General features: G+C 37.1%; 1 protein-coding gene across 1 annotated transcript; it reads left to right on the top strand.

The window, feature by feature from the left end:
- Positions 1-1593: 1593 nt before the first annotated feature.
- Positions 1594-10088, top strand: LOC133726603 (polyribonucleotide nucleotidyltransferase 2, mitochondrial). Its single transcript, XM_062154185.1, has 16 exons — positions 1594-2017; positions 2615-2770; positions 2861-3031; positions 3140-3265; positions 3351-3512; positions 3633-3752; positions 4289-4426; positions 4510-4672; positions 5343-5468; positions 5704-5834; positions 6095-6314; positions 6680-6763; positions 7256-7335; positions 7817-7960; positions 8223-8873; positions 9512-10088. The coding sequence occupies exons 1-16, from the start codon at positions 1676-1678 to the stop codon at positions 9614-9616; spliced, it is 2919 nt and encodes a 972-aa protein (XP_062010169.1). The 5' UTR covers positions 1594-1675; the 3' UTR covers positions 9617-10088.
- Positions 10089-17719: the final 7631 nt, after the last annotated feature.

Consider the following 17719-nt stretch of genomic DNA (forward strand, 5'->3'; position numbering starts at 1 on the left):
TCTAAGTTCTCTCTAGAGCAAACCTCTCTAAGAGCAACTCCTCTCCCTCTCTTTCTCTTTCTCTTAGCGGTGATCTCACTCCTAGTCCTAGTCTTCTCAGAAGCCGACTTTCAGTGCCACCAAACCCTCTGTCAACGTGCTTCGGTCCTAGTCTCCTCGGGAGCCGACGGTAGTGCCGCGACCACAACGGTTACAGAACCAGCCAAACAAGGGTAACGCCCTAGCAACCCAGCCAAGCTAAAGTCACGCTTTAGCAAGATCTCAATACTTCCCGGTGATCACACTCCTAGTCCTAGTCTTCTCAGAAGCCGACTTTCAGTGCCACCAAACCCTCTGTCAACGTGCTTCGGTCCTAGTCTCCTCGGGAGCCGACGGTAGTGCCGCGACCACAACGGTTACAGAACCAGCCAAGCAAGGGTAACGCCCTAGCAACTCAGCCAAGCTAAAGTCACGCTTTAGCAAGTTCTCCTCACTTCCCGGTGGTTCTCGCTCTGCTCGATCTACAACATCGAGTATCGATTGTGAATTTCAAGAAGCTCAGCAAAAGTCCTCGCCACGAGGCACAAAGAATCCCCCGACGAGGTTGGTGCTCTCCTCGTCCACAATTGCTTGAAAGAAGTCAGGTCAAGGGACACCCCCGACGACCGCACCCGAACGGTGCTGGCACGCCCGCGCAGAAAAGAGACTGTTGACCAGCTGCAGCAAAATTGGAGCCAAACAACTACGTCTTTCTTAGTCCACCGAGCCAATCCACTTCTCAACACTGTCCCTCATTTCCTCACATGACGATTCTTAGGATTTCGTACCATTTGCAACGGCTATATGGACTTCTTGTCTCAGGGCTAGTTTGGGATTGCTGTGACTTTTAAAAAAAAACTGCTGCTGCTGTGTTGTGAAAATAATCAGCTGTGAATTAAAACAATTTCGTGTTTGGTAAATAATATTTTTAAAAGTGCTGTTAGTACATAAAATAACTGCAGAGTGTGTTTTGATCCACAGCAGCTTCTAAAAGCAACCTCTAGGCTGCTTCTAAAATCTGCTGCCAGTGACCTATAACTTTCAATTAAAGCTGTTTTTTATTTATTTACCAAACACAATAAAATTTAAAATTTTGAACAAAAGCTGATTTTTTAAAAAGCGAAGCAATCCCAAACGGGGCCTCAGTTGTAGACTTGTAGCAGAACCAACTCAAACTCAAACCTGAACCCAAAATCCCTTTTCCATGATTGAAGATTCTCCCAACTTTCATAAAAGAGTGATCAACATCCAATAACGTACACTTATTCACACTCGAAACCGGAAAGCTCGCTCGCTTATTTCGCTAACAACACCATCATTTCACGCCTCCCAACTTAGCTAGGGGTCCAAAGTCCACACCTCTTTTTTCCCAAAAATAAAACAACAATCTCATCTCCAGATGATGTTGGCCTTTCTCAAAATTGTTCAGCCCCATTTCATAATTTGTTTTCCATAATCCAACCAATCACTTAATAAACTAGTCAGCTATTGGCCAGAAAAAAGAAAAGAAAAAAGAAGTGGGTGTACTGCGTTGCACCGAATCCAAAACCCCACTCCTCTTATTTCCCAGCCTCTTTCTTCTTCGCGCTAAATCTCTTAAACCCTAAACCCTCACACACACCCTCTCTCTCTCTCTCTCACATTTCCACAACCGCCCATGGCCTCCGTGGCCCACCGCGCCAACCCACTCGTCCACCACCTCCCTCATTTCCTCACATGGCGATCCCTACGCTTCCGCACCATCTGCAGCGGCCGCATGGGCTTCTCCTCCCACTCTCAACCCGAACCCGAACCCGAAACCCGTACTTTCCCCGGAACCAAGCTTCTCGAAACCTTCACAGAACAATTCGAGATCGGATCGCGCCTCATCACACTCGAGACCGGAAAGATCGCACGTTTCGCTAACGGCGCCGTCGTTTTGGGCATGGACGAGACCAGAGTTCTCTCCACCGTCTGCTCCGCCAAGGGTGACGCCGTTAAAGACTTTTTACCCCTCACCGTATGTCTCTGATTTTTAAACCTTACATCTCTGTAATTACTCTACTTCTTCGGTAATTTAGAGTTTCAGTGAGGTAAAAAATTCTTGGAATTGGGGATTAAAGTTTGAGTTTTTAGGGTTCTTATTGAATTTTGGCGTTTTTACTGTCTCTAATTTACTGTACATTTCTTTATTACTCTAATTCTTTGATAGTGTAAAGTGTTTGTGAGGTAAAAAGTGTTGGATTTGGGTTTAAAGTTTGAGTTTTTAGTAGCTCAGTGCCACAATGTGCGGTTCTTATTGGATTTGGGGGGTTTTTCCTCTCACTGTAGGTCTCTAATTTACCTTACATCTCGATATTTCTCTAATTCTTCGATAATTTGGGGCTTAAAGTTTGAGTTTTTAGTAGTTCAATGCTGCGGTTCTTATTGAATTTTGGGGTTTTTACTCCTCACTTTGTGTCTCGAAATTTACCGTACATTTGTATAATACTGTAATTCTTTCATAGTTTAAAGTTTCAGTGAGGTACAAAGTGTTGGATTTTGTTTTGAAGTTTGAGGTTTTGGTAACTCATTGTTGTGGTTCTTATTGGATTTTGGTGTTTTTACGTGTTGAAAGGTTGATTATCAAGAGAAGCAATTTGCGCAAGGTATTATACCAAACACATTCATGAGAAGGGAGGGTGCACCGAAAGAGCGTGAGCTCTTGTGTGGTCGTTTGATTGATCGGCCGATTCGTCCGTTGTTTCCTGCAGGATTTTTTCATGAGGTTCAGGTATGGTGTTACTGTTTGGGCTTGTTTGATGGGCACTCATACGTTGAAATTGTTGTCTACATGTTGTCTCTGAATGTGTGATTAATGTAGGTGATGGCGAGTGTTCTTTCTTCTGATGGAAAGCAAGATCCAGATGTAATGGCAGCTAATGCTACATCTGCTGCTCTTATGTTATCAGACATTCCGTGGGCAGGCCCCATTGGAATGATTCGCATTGGGAGGATCGAGGGGAAGTTTATTGTTAACCCAACTATGGATGAGGTGATGCTTAATGTCAATTTTTTCCTTTCAATTGTCTGTAGCAGATATTGTTTCTTACTTACATTATTATCAGCATCTAATTCGAGTACTTAATTGGTAACAATGCAGCTTAGCTTAAGTGATCTCAACTTAGTGTATGCATGTACAAGGGACAAAACGTTAATGATTGATGTGCAAGCTCGTGAGATTTCAGAAAAAGATCTAGAAGCTGGGATGAGATTGGCTCATCCTGAAGTAAGTGTTGAGACCTGCAACCAGTATTATTTGAAGTTTGTTTTTTAATGGAGTTCTATTAAGGAACTGGATTTTGATCACACAGGCAGTTAAATATCTTGAACCTCAAATCAGACTGGCTGCTAAAGCTGGCAAGCATAAGAAGGAATATAAATTGTCACTGATGCTGGAGAGAACATTGGAAAAAGTCGCCCAATTGGCAGAAGCTCCCATAGAAGAAGTTTTCACTGATCCTAAGTATGGAAAGGTGCATATCATCATTTTTTGGACACATTTATTTCATAAATGTCTCTCTTTCTGCATGCATGGCACTTCTGTATGGAATCTAATCTGGTGTTTCATATGTGTGGAAAACTTTAACACCCAGTTTGAACGTGGAGAAGCCCTGGAGAATATTGCGCAAGATGTGAGAAAAGCACTTGAAGGAGAATGTGATGAAGAAAGCTTGAGACTCTTACCGAAAGCAGTAGACACAGTGAGGAAAAAGGTAAGCCATGCCAAAATGAACCTAATCTGACTGCAGTAGCTTGATTAATATCATCCATATGAAACTTAAATTTATACTGACTTGGATATATTTGATTTTGTTATAAATTTCTAGAATTATAGGTCTCACTGATCACTGATGATAGCTATTCACTTACACTTAGTTTTTATCTTGCTTTACTTCCCATAGTTATACATCTGTGTATATTTCACATCAGATATATCTTTGTTTAGAGAAACCTGGACATTTGTGATTGTATCTTCTAGATAAGTGGTGCTACCTATCATGTGATAAACAGAAAATGGAGTTTAGGAAATTGATTATGGGGGATACATTTGTCTGAATTTGGCAGTTAGAGTTTCTTTAGGCTGTCGGCTTAGTTTCTTTATTTTTTAGTTGTATTATTTTGTTTTACACACATGCATTCAAAAATATGCGTTCATACATACACATATATATATATACTTTTTCTTTTGGTTCTGATATTTTTGAGAGTTAAGTTCTTATATATTTAATGATAAATAATTAAATATTAGGTTGTCCGTAGAAGAATAATTGCGGAAGGATCAAGACTTGATGGGAGGCGACTGGATGAAGTTAGGCCTGTGTACTGTGAATCTGGTAATTTGCCTATGTTGCATGGATCATCACTTTTTTCTCGTGGAGACACGCAGGTCAGTACATTTTAATAGTACTGGTCTTTGCTCTGTTTAAAACTTGGTTCCAACTATTGGTACATATATGGCGTTATATACAGGTACTCTGTACCGTAACACTTGGGGCACCTGGCGATGCACAACGCTTGGAATCTGTGGTGGGCCCCCCATCAAAGCGCTTCATGCTTCACTACAGTTTCCCCCCATTCTGTATAAATGAGGTCGGTAAACATGGTGGCTTGAACAGGCGTGAAGTTGGTCATGGTAATTATTACCTACCTTTTGAATAGGAGCACAGTGATTAGTTAAACAAGATTTTGTTTACGTCGTCTGACTATAAATATTTATTTGTTGTTATCCAACTGCACGGATACCTAGTTCCTCTAAATTGAATGCCCACACTACATATATGTTTTCTAAAGCCCATTCCTAAAGGCAATAGTTAGAACTGGTGAGGCTTATACTTTTTAAATAATTGAATGTGGTTTGCCTGGGGATGTGAGTTTGAGATCACATTCCTAAACTTTTAAGATTGTCATAGATGTATATCTCTAGGTGCTATTTAGTTAATTTATTGTGTTACTCTATCCTATTTTGGGGTCTGATGGCTGCAAAACTTTATTTGGACGTCATCCTTGATTTGAAACTATCTTTAATTATTGAAGTAACAGTACTATCTAATAGCATATTAAACCTTAAGCAAAAATCTGTCATAGGTTTGCATAAAAGCATTTAGTGTTCCATTTTTACAACCTATCGTCAGACTATTTAGGAAATTAGGTTGTGGTTATCGTTTTGTTCCTGATTAGATTTCCAAGATGTCTGTTTAGATGCTCAATAATACTGAGAAGTTTTGCATTGCATAGACAAAATAGAAAGATAATAGTTGCTAAACAAGTTAAACACTGTAGTTTGGTTTGGTAACGATATGTAGGAACTCTTGCGGAAAAAGCTCTGCTTGCTGTGTTACCTCCTGAAGATGACTTTCCATACACTGTTCGTATCAATTCTGAAGTAATGGCTTCTGATGGTTCAACATCTATGGCTTCTGTCTGTGGAGGTACTCTCTTTACTGCTACAGTAGCTATTTTCCAATGTTTCAATGTATATAACTATTTATTACCTTGCAAACTTGTTTCTTACTTTCTTATATATCTTTTGTAGAATACAGAATTACTATGACTTTTGATTCATTTTTTGTATTCCATGTCATGTCTCTTTATTTAATCTTCAGAATATGCACGATTATGAATACTATATTCTACCATAACATGCAAGTAATATCTTGTCTGTAGGCAGTATGGCTTTGATGGATGCTGGCATTCCACTGCGCAAACATGTAGCTGGTGTCTCCGTAGGTCTTGTTAGTGAAGTTGATCAATCAACTGGCACAATAAAGGAATACCGTATATTGACTGACATTCTGGTGAGATTTACAGGGCTTAATGTTGAGTTTTGTGTTCCACATGATGGCTTTCTGAAAATAGTCTGTAGTTTCTGTTTCTCAATATGAATGAATGCTGAAGTCTTTAACTGCTAATGTGAACCTTCACTTGTCATGATCTTTATAGTTGCAACTCTCAACTGCAGCTTGTGGTTTTTGATTCAAGATTTCAAGAATTATACCTACAGTTATGTTTAAATTTTTATTTTTGGTTGACTTAGAAATATATTTGATATCTTTAGGGTCTGGAAGATCATTTGGGGGACATGGACTTCAAAATTGTTGGCACGCAAGATGGAATCACCGCAATTCAGTTGGATATAAAACCTGCTGGAATTCCTTTAGATATTGTTTGTGAAAGCTTGGAGGCGGCACGTAAAGGTCGTATCCAAATTCTTGATCACATGGAGAGAGAGATCAGTGCACCACGCACTCAAGATGATAGAAATTCTCCTCGATTAGGTTCAGTTCTCAACTTTGGTTGTTTTTGCTTTGTTCTCATTTGGTTTGTGGAGTGGAGCTCTTGGAGATTTCTATTCCTTTGGTTTTCCCAAGGGGATGAGAAACCAAGAGTCCCATATGAGCTATATTAAGAGGAGCATTTCAGTCCTAGTAAAGGAGAAGGGGAAAGAAACCCCAAGGGGACTGGAGGGTCCAATTATGCCCTCTTTTTCCTTGTAGCAGGAGTCTTTTCCCAATCTTGCACTTACTGAACATGAGAACAAAAATATAATTTCCCATTTCCAAAGCCTCAAATCCATGAAACAAATGAGGCCTTAGAAAATATATGGTTTGTTGATTCTGAAAGGTTATGATTGATGTTTCAGCTACGTTGAAGTACAGCAATGATGCACTTCGTCACTTGCTTGGGCCTCTGGGTGCTCTTAAAAGAAAAATAGAAGACGAAACAGGTGGGATTCTTTGTTATAATTTATGTAATAGTAGAGATTAGAGAGTCTAGTTCAAACATGTGAATGTCTGCAGATAATAGAAACTATTGAACCTTTTCAATGGGTAGTTATGGTCCTCATACTGCATCTTTATTCAGGTTTGGTTGTTCTACCATGTAGGATTAGTTTGCTATATCAAGGTGATCTTTGAGCATTGTTGGTTTGGTCAAGTTATGTAATGTTTCACTTCAAAATAAGTAAATAACACATGCACACATTGTGTATATATCCATGCGAGGCTGAGGAGAATACTATTATCAGTAGAATGTTCACTCTCTCTCTCTCACCATATATATAATACTATTAACAGTATACTGTCCCCCCTCCAACGCCCCCCCCCCCCCCCCCCCCCCCCAAAAAAAAAAAAAAAAAACTTTGCTGATGAAACTGCTTCATGGTGCAATTTACTGTTTTACATTGACATCCTTGTTCACACTGTATTGCCACCCTCAGGTACACGGATCTCTGTAAGTGATGGAACACTCACCATAGTTGCTAAGAATCAATCTGCAATGGACAAAGTACTCGAAAAGGTATTTGTAACTCAATTAGCTAATACATTTCTTGGTGGTTAAAATACTGGTCTTCTGTGGCTCTTGGATTCTATTGAAAGCTCTAGAAGTCTGATGGATCCCCGAGTACCCCCTAGCTCTTCTGAAAGGAATAGATATTGACCTTTTTATAAACCCCTCCTACAGCCAAAGTAATATAGAACTTACAATTTCCTTTGCCCTAGGCTCCCACAACAAAGAGAGGGAAGAAGCAAGATTATGCTTTCAGATCATGAGCTTCCCATGGTTTATTGGACCTGATTTTATTGCTAGATCAAATGAAGAGGTTGAACTTATTGGTGCTACTAATCAAAATTGCAATTCTGTAGAACTATATAATTAGAGCAAGTAGGGAATAACCTTCCTGTATTTTTTCATTTTCTTTTGGCTAGTTGTGAGGTCATGTTGCTGAGTGTTTACTTTGCTCTGTTTAAGTCTATTGTGGATTTATTCTGTACTTCAGGTTGATTTTGTACTTGGACGTGAAATTGAAATTGGTGGGATCTATAAAGGGACTGTAGCTTCAATCAAAGAATATGGTGCATTCGTGGAGTTTAATGGAGGGCAACAAGGCCTTCTACACATTTCTGAGTTGTCACATGAACCGGTATGTAGCAGAAATGCTGTGGGTTTACAGTACTGATTCCTTTCTACGCCTTCTCTAGATTGATTTGTACTGCTCATTGTTTGCTTGTTTCAAGTCCTGTTCTTTGTAGAACAGCAGGTATTATAGATGTATCTCAAAAATCATTTTTTTTACTGCATCTTGTGCATGAAAAGTTGATAGATCAACTCTACATTAGACGAGGTATTCTCTTTCTAGTATAATTTATTTCTTTCTGACTTCTATAGTTCTTTTATATTATCAGGTGTCACGGATTTCAGATGTAGTATCTGTAGGCCAGCAGCTCTCTTTGATGTGCATAGGCCAGGATGTACGTGGTAACATTAAGTTGTCCCTGAAAGCTACATTACCTCGACCACAATCTCAGACAAAGAATTTGGCTGTGGAATCTGTTCCATCTATGAAACAAGCTCCTAGTGTTTGGGCAGCTGCTGGAGATGTGTCTAGTGGCGAAGAAAAGCATAGCCCTTTGTCTAAGGAATTGCCAGTGAGTAAATATGAAGTTAATGCAATGAAATCCTCTACTTCCTCTCGTCCACCAGTTCTAGTCAGAAGTGCTGAAGAGTGCGACGAGGAGGAAAGATCTACTGGTTTTGTTCAAAATTCTAAAACTACTTCTGAACCCATTGGTGGTTTGAAACCAGAGCGCAAGACTGTTCAAACTACTCCTAAGACATCAAAATCTTTCTTACAAAAGGAACGAGATAAAGATGAGAAGGAACACAATATTGCATCCCAAAACCACTCTAGTAATGATTTGAGTAACAAGGAAGACCCTGTAACTGCAAAAAGTCTGAAGCTAGGAACAAAGGTTACTGCCAAGGTTTATCAGGTCCGCACAGGTGGGCTGGTGCTTGATCTGGGTGGGGGACTTCGAGGAATGTATCGGTTTGAGGTACGTGTCATCTTTTTTTTTTAAATGACATTTTTTTTTTGTGTAGTGATAAATAGACCCTTTCCATTATTTACTCCCACTCCCTTTATAGTATTATTCTTAGAATCTTAGCCTTTTGGGTGTAGAATATTGTCTTCCTAGCACCATCAGTCTTGGTCTACTTTGTTGTCTTCTCATACGATCTACTGTCTAAAGCAGCCTCCATCTTTCTGACATTTCCATATGTTGTTGCCTTGCCACTCATCCAGTCTCTCAATGTCCTGTATCCAAATTAACTATTCAAGTCACACCTGGTTTGTTCTTTCAGTGAATTCCTGAGCTTTCCTTGAGTGTTCCAAGTCAGTTACTTATCTATCTTTAAGGCTCTCAGCATATATAGGATTAACATCTTCCTTACTCTTCCTTTTTGATGGATTCTTTTCCACGCCTTACACTTGTGGGAAAACTAGTGTATCATATGGAAGCAGTAAGAACTCTAGTTTCTCAATCATCTTATTTTCTCACCTCAAAGGGAGGATTGAAAAAATGCAACATGCAATTACCTGTGATCGGAATCCATCTTTTGCTTTAAGATGATTGGCAAGACTTTTTCCTTTTTAAAAGAAATGTACTTACTAACCTTGTTATTTTCAATGCAGGCCAATGCTAAGAAGGACTTTGATGTCAACGATGAGTTGCGAGTTGAGTGTGTTAGTTTTTCTAGCAAGGGGATTCCGGTAATGTCTTTGGTGGATGATGAATAGCATCGTATAAGCCACTCTTTTACGTGTCATGTAGATGATGACTGTCAAGATAATTGCCTTGAAGAACTCTGGTGGCAGTGACCTGAGTAAATTCCAAGAAGAAGTGCAGAGGGTTAAGCATTGAATGTTTCATATAAGCCGGTTGGAAGTTACGGCATGATTGGAGTACATTTCGGGAATGGTAGCTCTCAATATGAGATAGTATACCAAGCGTTTTTGAGGTGTTGGCAGTGGAACAGCTGCGTGTTTTAACAGTCACCACAATTTTCCCAAATTGACATTGATGTCTCGATTAGTTAGGTGCCCTTGACATGTAACCATTTTGTAAATTATGGTTTCTATTTATGACTGATGTATAATAGCGTTAGCTGGCTGCCTTTAAAGGCATTTTTTTGGGTGGGCAAAAATAATGGAAGAACCAAATGCTCAGTTTTCTCTTCCTATCAATGTAGGCATATCTTCAGTAATCTTATCCAAGGCATTGAATCAAATGGTGCATATTTACGGAAATCAAATGTGTCTGGTAAATCTGATGGTTTACAATTTGGGTAGATTGAAGCTCAATTTTTTTTTTTGGTGGTCGTGTTATAGTTATATCGATGACCTGGCAGATATGAAAGAGGGTATGTATAGCAACTAGCAAAGAAAACAGAAGAGCAACCAGCCCAAGGCAACAGACTAGCATCCCTGGTCAGCACTCTTCAGTTGAATCAATATTAGTTAGTCCGTCCCCCATATTTCAACCTCATTTACAGGCTAAGCCAACACAAACATAACAAATAATGTAAATCAACATGCACCTGCCCTTCTCTTCCTCCGCTAGCCATTTTCATGGCGGCCACGGAGTCCTTGACGTCCTTGGTTTTGCTCCTCATCATTTCTCTCATACACTTGGTCTTTGGAGACCCTCGAACAGAGTTGGTTGCCCGCGCATGCAGCCATACGCGTGCAATTCATACAGCAAGTTACCATGTTACCTTCAACAAGGTGGTGGCTGAGATGGATAAAAAAATGCTCCGTAACAACTTTGGGACTGCGGAAGAGGGTGAGCCTCCTGACCGGCTTTATATGTTGGCGCAATGCATGACAGATCTTTCGGTCAATGAATGTAAGACGTGCTATGATTTGAGTAAGCATGCCTTGGCTGGTTGCCTTCCTAACACATGAGGTCGTGCTTTATTTGATGGTTGCTTTATAAGGGCTGAAAATTACAGCTTCTTTGATGAGACATTCCAAGATAAAGATTTCAAGGTAACTTTCCTCTTTCCTCATGGGGTTATGATAGCGGCTTCAAAGCCTTATGATGAATATATTTTCTTCATTCAGCAATTAATTCCTTTCCTCTTGGGAAATGGGTGGAAACTATAGCATTGCAGCGACAATGCCGAGTTCAATCAGAAATTTAACCAAACAGCAGAGAAAGTGATAAAAAAACTTGTGAAGTTGGCTGAGCCTAATGATGGATTTGCAGTCGCCAAAAATAGCTCAAATGGTTTTACAGTGTTTGCTATGGCTAATTGCTGGAGGAGTCTAGACAGTAGTAAGTGTTCTTCATGTGTAGAAAATGCAGCCAACCGTGCAATTTCATGCTTGCCATCGTCTGAGGGCCGTGTGCTCAATTCTGGCTGCGTTTTACGTTACTCTGATTATGACTTTGGCAATAACCCTCGAGCCCTCGAAATCAAAGGTTTGTTTATTTGAAGATTTTATATACATGCCGAATCAAGATAGTACGTAATGCATGCCTTTCTTATATTATGTTTTGCTAATCTCTTGTAACTGATTTGTAGAATCTGCACTAAAGACTGCCTCATATGTCGAGGAACTTTTTTATTTATTTCTTTTAGTGCAATAGATTTTTTTTTTATTGTTTTCTCGTTGGGAAGAGCTGTATCTGCATCAAATAAAAAATTAAAAATTTTTATTCTATCTTCTGAATCAATTCTTACTTGTTCGTGTTCGGGAACTAAAAAAGGTCTTTTAAAATTGAAACTTGATTTTACAGCAAATTCATTGATTAAGTTCAATAAATAATCCATTTGCTTTGCGCATGTTTTTCTATCAAATGGATTTAGTTTCTGTTCAAATTCTAGGCGATTAATAATAAGAAGGATACTATGAATCTTATTTATCAAAAATTTTTCTATATAATTTTTTTTAGAAATTTCATTTTTAATTGAGAGTGAAAACCCTTTTTTGATTCGTCCGCGATAGGGTCCATTTAAGAAAGGGTCGTATATTTTTGGTAAATATTCTTTTTTAGTCTTATTATTATGCTCGGAATTTGTGCGGGTAAATCTACTTATAGACGAATACGTCACCAGAGAAAATCAAATGGTAATGTTGAGAAATAAATGATACAAAATCACAATCCCAACTCTTATATCGTTCTTCATTTTCTCTCATATAGAAGTTATATATCTGATAGTCCACCAAATGAGTTGTTGACATTTAACCGATATATATATATATATATATTGTCATCTTCCTGTAATTTATGGCAGCTAAGGGAAAGGAGAGAGAGATAGCAGTTTTTAACCAAAGCTCAGAGTTCCAGAATTTTAAGTACTCAACACTAGTGAAAGCAACCGAGTGCTTCGATGAAGCCCATAAGCTTGGTCAAGGAGCATATGGTAAAGTATTTAAGGTACTTAATTTCAGTTTTTCAATATTTAATTCCTTGAATCTACTTGACAGTTGTTAACCTACTGTGCATCCGAGCAGGGCACTTTACATGATGGTAGAGAAATTGCTATAAAACGTTTGTTCATAACCGGAAAAACCCAAACTCAAGAGGTGTACAATGAAATTCATATCATTAGCAAAGCTCAACATAAGAACTTGGTTCGCTTCCTTGGCTGCTGCTTCACCAACATCAGCTGTTTCCTTATCTACGAATTCCTAGCAAACAGAAGCCTCGACCTTATATTATTTGGTAAGCCAGCTTGAAATATTAACTGCAGTGGTAACTTTAGTATGAGATTCAAAATGTTAAAAGAGCTAGTAACTAAGTCTCAATTGCTTCATCTCTAACGCCTCTATTACTTTTTGGCTTTTTGCTACCTACCTACGGAAGAAAGACCACGAGAAGAAGGGAGTGTTAGACTGGAAGAAACGGCTAGGAATAATTGTAGGAACAGCAGATGGTTTGGAGTACCTCCAAAAAGACTGTCCAGTAAGAATAGTTCATCGAGACATCAAAGCTAGAAACATCTTATTAGACCTGAAACACAGACCAAAAATTGCAGATTTTGGTCTTGCAAGGTTTTATTCGTCCAACACAAGCTTAAGTAGCACTCTCATTGCTGGCACAATTAAGTAACTTCTCACAAAATCGGATCTATTCATTGATTTATACAGTTCTTATAACAACTCAACGATCGTGTCCTATCCTCTGCATGGCTTGTAGAGGATACATTGCTCCTGAATACCTAGCTCATGGACGTTTAACCGAAAAGGTTGATGTGTATAGCTTTGGGATTCTTTTACTCGAAATCGTCAGTGGAGTTCGGAACAACAATGTTCAGCCCGAAATTCCTTTGCAAACTTTAGTCACTGATGCAAGTTCCAAACAAATTACCAACCTTTCATAGCCTATTTTATCTTGGATCAGGTAATACTATCTGCCTCTGAGAACTTCGATGTTTACTAATACACAGGTGTGGCACCATGTCCAAAATAATACGATTTCTCGAATTATCGATAAGAGTATGAAGATTGAAGACATTGAAGAAATTAAAAGAGTTGTTCAGGTAGTGGGTCTGTTGTGCACTCAAGAATCACCAGAGTTACGTCCTACCATGACATCAGTAATTCGAATGCTTATACGAAGAGACTTGGCATTGCCAGCGCCATCAAAGCCACCTTTCCTTGATATTGTAAATATGAAGCATCATCATCATTAGGTTCTGATTTATGTACATGTAATCAGAATTTTGAATTCGACGCACTATGGTTTTGAATCTGAACTGTTTTCTATTATATATCAGTTGGAAGATGACTCGGACGTAAAAAATAAAATCTCTCTCCGAACTTATTGAATATGAACTTGAGCAAATTAATAGGGCCAATTCCGACCCTTGAGTGAAACCTTATCGCTGTGAGAGAAAAAAAAAAAAAAAAACGAGTAATTAATGTGGAAATTTGATGATGAAAATGTCACTGTTTCAATGTACTATAGACATGACACGACTATTTTAAAGAAAGAAACAATACTTAGGTGCATACTGTGTATCCAACTCTTTTATTAACCATCAAAAAGTCAAATCAACCTTTAAAATCTCTACAAAATATCAATGTTAACAAAAATCATTTAATTATGCAATTGCATTATACAAATGAAAAGTTCTTGTAAAGCAAGGTTTCAAATTTCTCCGAAACTACTGAAATTTCCGTAATTTGGAAGTACCAAAACGAAATTCATATGCTATATCATTTCTGTCAGGAGTTTCCCGAAATTTTTTGAAATTTTCCGTACATTTCCGCGAAATTCTTAATTTCCGAAATATCTACACACAAAATATATTTAAAAATTCATATCGAAATTTTGTCCGAAATTTCTCCAAAATTTCTGTGAAATTTGTATGCCACCGAAAACGAAGTTTTTTACTCATATTTTCATAGAGAAAATATGAAATTTTGATTTTTTTTCCAATAAAGTTGAATACAACAAAAAACCTATTTGCTTTTATTTGCTACCAAAATCATTTCCAAAATTCATGTACTTGGGAGTAGTATTGTATGATACTAAATGAAAGCAGTTCAACCATATGGATCAAACCACATCGTAGTAACACTTATTCTTAATACTTTATATTGCTTTCGTTGTACTTGTTCATTTTCATTCACGGGGTACGGTTTTGGTATTACGCCCCCCCCCCAAGTTGTATTTTTCTAATTATTAATGAAAAATACGTAATGGCCAAGCCTCCCACTGGGTTCTAGCCATAAAAAAAAAAGTAAATCACATTCACATTATCAATATACAACATAATTATAATTACATATAAATAAAAACACTAGTTTAGCAACCTACTACAGTACTAGTTAATTCATACATATTAAATATCACAATTATATTATAAATGTATAATTTTAGAGAGGCTACATTGTAAATAGGTTTATTATAGGTCAGTTTAGTCTATGTAAAAGTTTCATTCAAAAATATCATTTTATAAATGCAATTAATATGATTTCTTTATTTTTAACCGAAATCGAAACTTTCTCCGAAATTTCCTTAAATTTGAAGTACCGAAATCGAAACTGAAATTTGAAACCTTGGGTAAGACTACTATTACTTAAACGGTACTTATATATGCATTGTCCGAATTCAACTTGTACGTCATTTAGTGTGGAACAATGACAATTCAACTTGTACGCCATTTAGTCAAGGTTGAGTTAGTCAAGATTGAGTGAGTGATCTATATATTGTGGAACAATGACAATTCAACTTGTACGCCATTTAGTCAAGGTTAAGTTAGTCAAGGTTGAGTGATCTATATATTGTGGAACAATAACAATTCAACTTGTACGCCATTTAGTCAGGTTTGAGTTAGTCAAGGTTGAGCGATCTATATATTGTGGAACAATGACAATTCAACTGAGTTCCATCCATAAAAAAAAAAGTAAATCACATTCACATTATCAATATACAGCACAATTATAATTACATATAGATAAAAACACTAGTTTAGCAACCTACTACAGTACTAGTTAATTACTCGTACATATTAAATATCACAATTCTATTATAAATGTATAATTTTAGAGAGACTACATTGTAAATAGATTTATTAGAGGTTAGTTTAGTCTATGTAAAAGTTTCATTCAAAAATATCATTTTATAAATGCAATTAATATGATTTCTTTATTTTTAACTGAAATCGAAACTTTCTCCGAAATTTTCTTAAATTTGAAGTATCGAAATCGAAACCGAAACCGAAATTTGAAACTTTGGGCAAGACTAGTATTACTCAAACGGTGCTTTTATATGGATTGTCCAAATTCAACTTGTACGCCATTTAGTGTGGAACAATGACAATTCAACTTGTACGCCATTTAGTCAAGGTTGAGTTAGTCAAGGTTGAGTGATCTGTATATATATATTGTGAAACAATGACAATTCAACTTGTACGCAATTTAGTCAAGTTTGAGTTAGTCAAAGTTGAGCGATCTATATATTGTGGAACAATGACAATTCAACTGGGTTCCAGCCATAAAAAAAAAAGTAAGTCACATTCACATTATCAATATACAGCACGATTATAATTACATATAGATAAAAACACTAGTTTAGCAACCTACTACAATACTAGTTAATTACTCATACATATTAAATATCACGATTCTATTATAAATATATAATTTTAGAGAGGCTACATTGAAATAGATTTATTAGAGGTTAGTTTAGTCTATGTAAAAGTTTCATAATTTCATTCACAAATATCATTTTATAAATGCAATTAATATGATTTCTTTATTTTTAATTGAAATCGAAACTTTTTCCGAAATTTTCTTAAATTTGAAGTACCGAAATCGAAACCGAAACCGAAATTTGAAACTTTGGGTAAGACTAGTATTACTCAAACGGTGCTTTTATATGCATTGTCCAAATTCAACTTGTACGCCATTTAGTGTGGAACAATGAAAATTCAACTTGTACGTCATTTAGTCAAGGTTGAGTGATCTATATATTGTGGAACAATGACAATTCAACTTGTAAGCCATTGACAATTCAACTTGTACGTCATTGACAATTCAACTTGTACACCATTTAGTCAGGTTTGAGTTTGTCAAGGTTGAGTGATCTATATATTGTGGAACAATAACAATTCAACTTGTACGCCATTTAGTCAGGTTTGAGTTAGTCAAGGTTGAGCGATCTATATATTGTGGAACAATGACAATTCAACTGAGTTCCATCCATAAAAAAAAGAAGTAATTAAATCACATTCACATTATCAACATACAGCACGATTATAATTACATATAGATAAAAACACTAGTTTAGCAACCTACTACAGTCTACAGTACTAGTTAATTACTCATACATATTAAATATCACAATTCTATTATAAATGTATAATTTTAGAGAGGCTACATTGTAAATAGGTTTATTATAGGTTAGTTTAGTCTATGTAAAAGTTTCATTCAAAAATATCATTTTATAAATGCAATTAATATGATTTCTTTATTTTTAACCGAAATTTCTACCGAAATCGAAACTTTCTCCTAAATTTGAAGTACCGAAACCGAAATTTGAAACCTGGTTGTAAAGTTAACATTTTCATGACCAACCATCAATTTGTTTGATGCAATTTGACGAATAAACAATTTATGTTTATATTGATTTATTTTTTACATAAATAATATTTGAAGATTGATTTGACCTTTTTAATGATTAAATTTTTGAATTTTAGTGCCGAATATACACGTTTAAGCATATTCCATAATCCACTTAAACCCAAATCCGATTATGTTCATATCGAGTTATGTTCAACTGTCCGTTGTGACTTCAATCGGATAGCCATTTTTCACTTAACAGAGAGAGAGAGAGAGTCACACAGAGAGACGTCTCCACCAAATGAGGAGTAAACGTGGCAAGTGTACGATAGGACCTGTAAATAATGCAGGTGGCCATTGCTACCTACCTACGGAAGAAAGACCACGAGAAGAAGGGAGTGTTAGACTGGAAGAAACGGCTCGGAATAATTGTAGGAACAGCAGAAGGTTTGGAGTACCTCCAAAAAGACTGTCCAGTAAGAATAGTTCATCGAGACATCAAAGCTAGCAACATCTTATTAGACCTGAAACACAGACCAAAAATTGCAGATTTTGGTCTTGCATGGTTTTATTCGTCCAACACAAGCTTAAGTAGCATTCTCATTGCTGGCACAATGTAAGTAACTTCTCACAAAATGGGATCTATTCATTGATTTATACAGTTCTTATAACAACTCAACGATCGTGTCCTATCCTCTGCATGGCTTGTAGAGGATACATTGCTCCTGAATACCTAGCTCATGGACGTTTAACCGAAAAGGTTGATGTGTATAGCTTTGGGATTCTTTTACTCGAAAATCGAAATCGTCAGTGGAGTTCGAT

The sequence above is a fragment of the Rosa rugosa genome, chromosome 1, assembly GCF_958449725.1.
Source record: "Rosa rugosa chromosome 1, drRosRugo1.1, whole genome shotgun sequence".
In the NCBI taxonomy this organism is placed as follows: Eukaryota; Viridiplantae; Streptophyta; class Magnoliopsida; order Rosales; family Rosaceae; genus Rosa; species Rosa rugosa.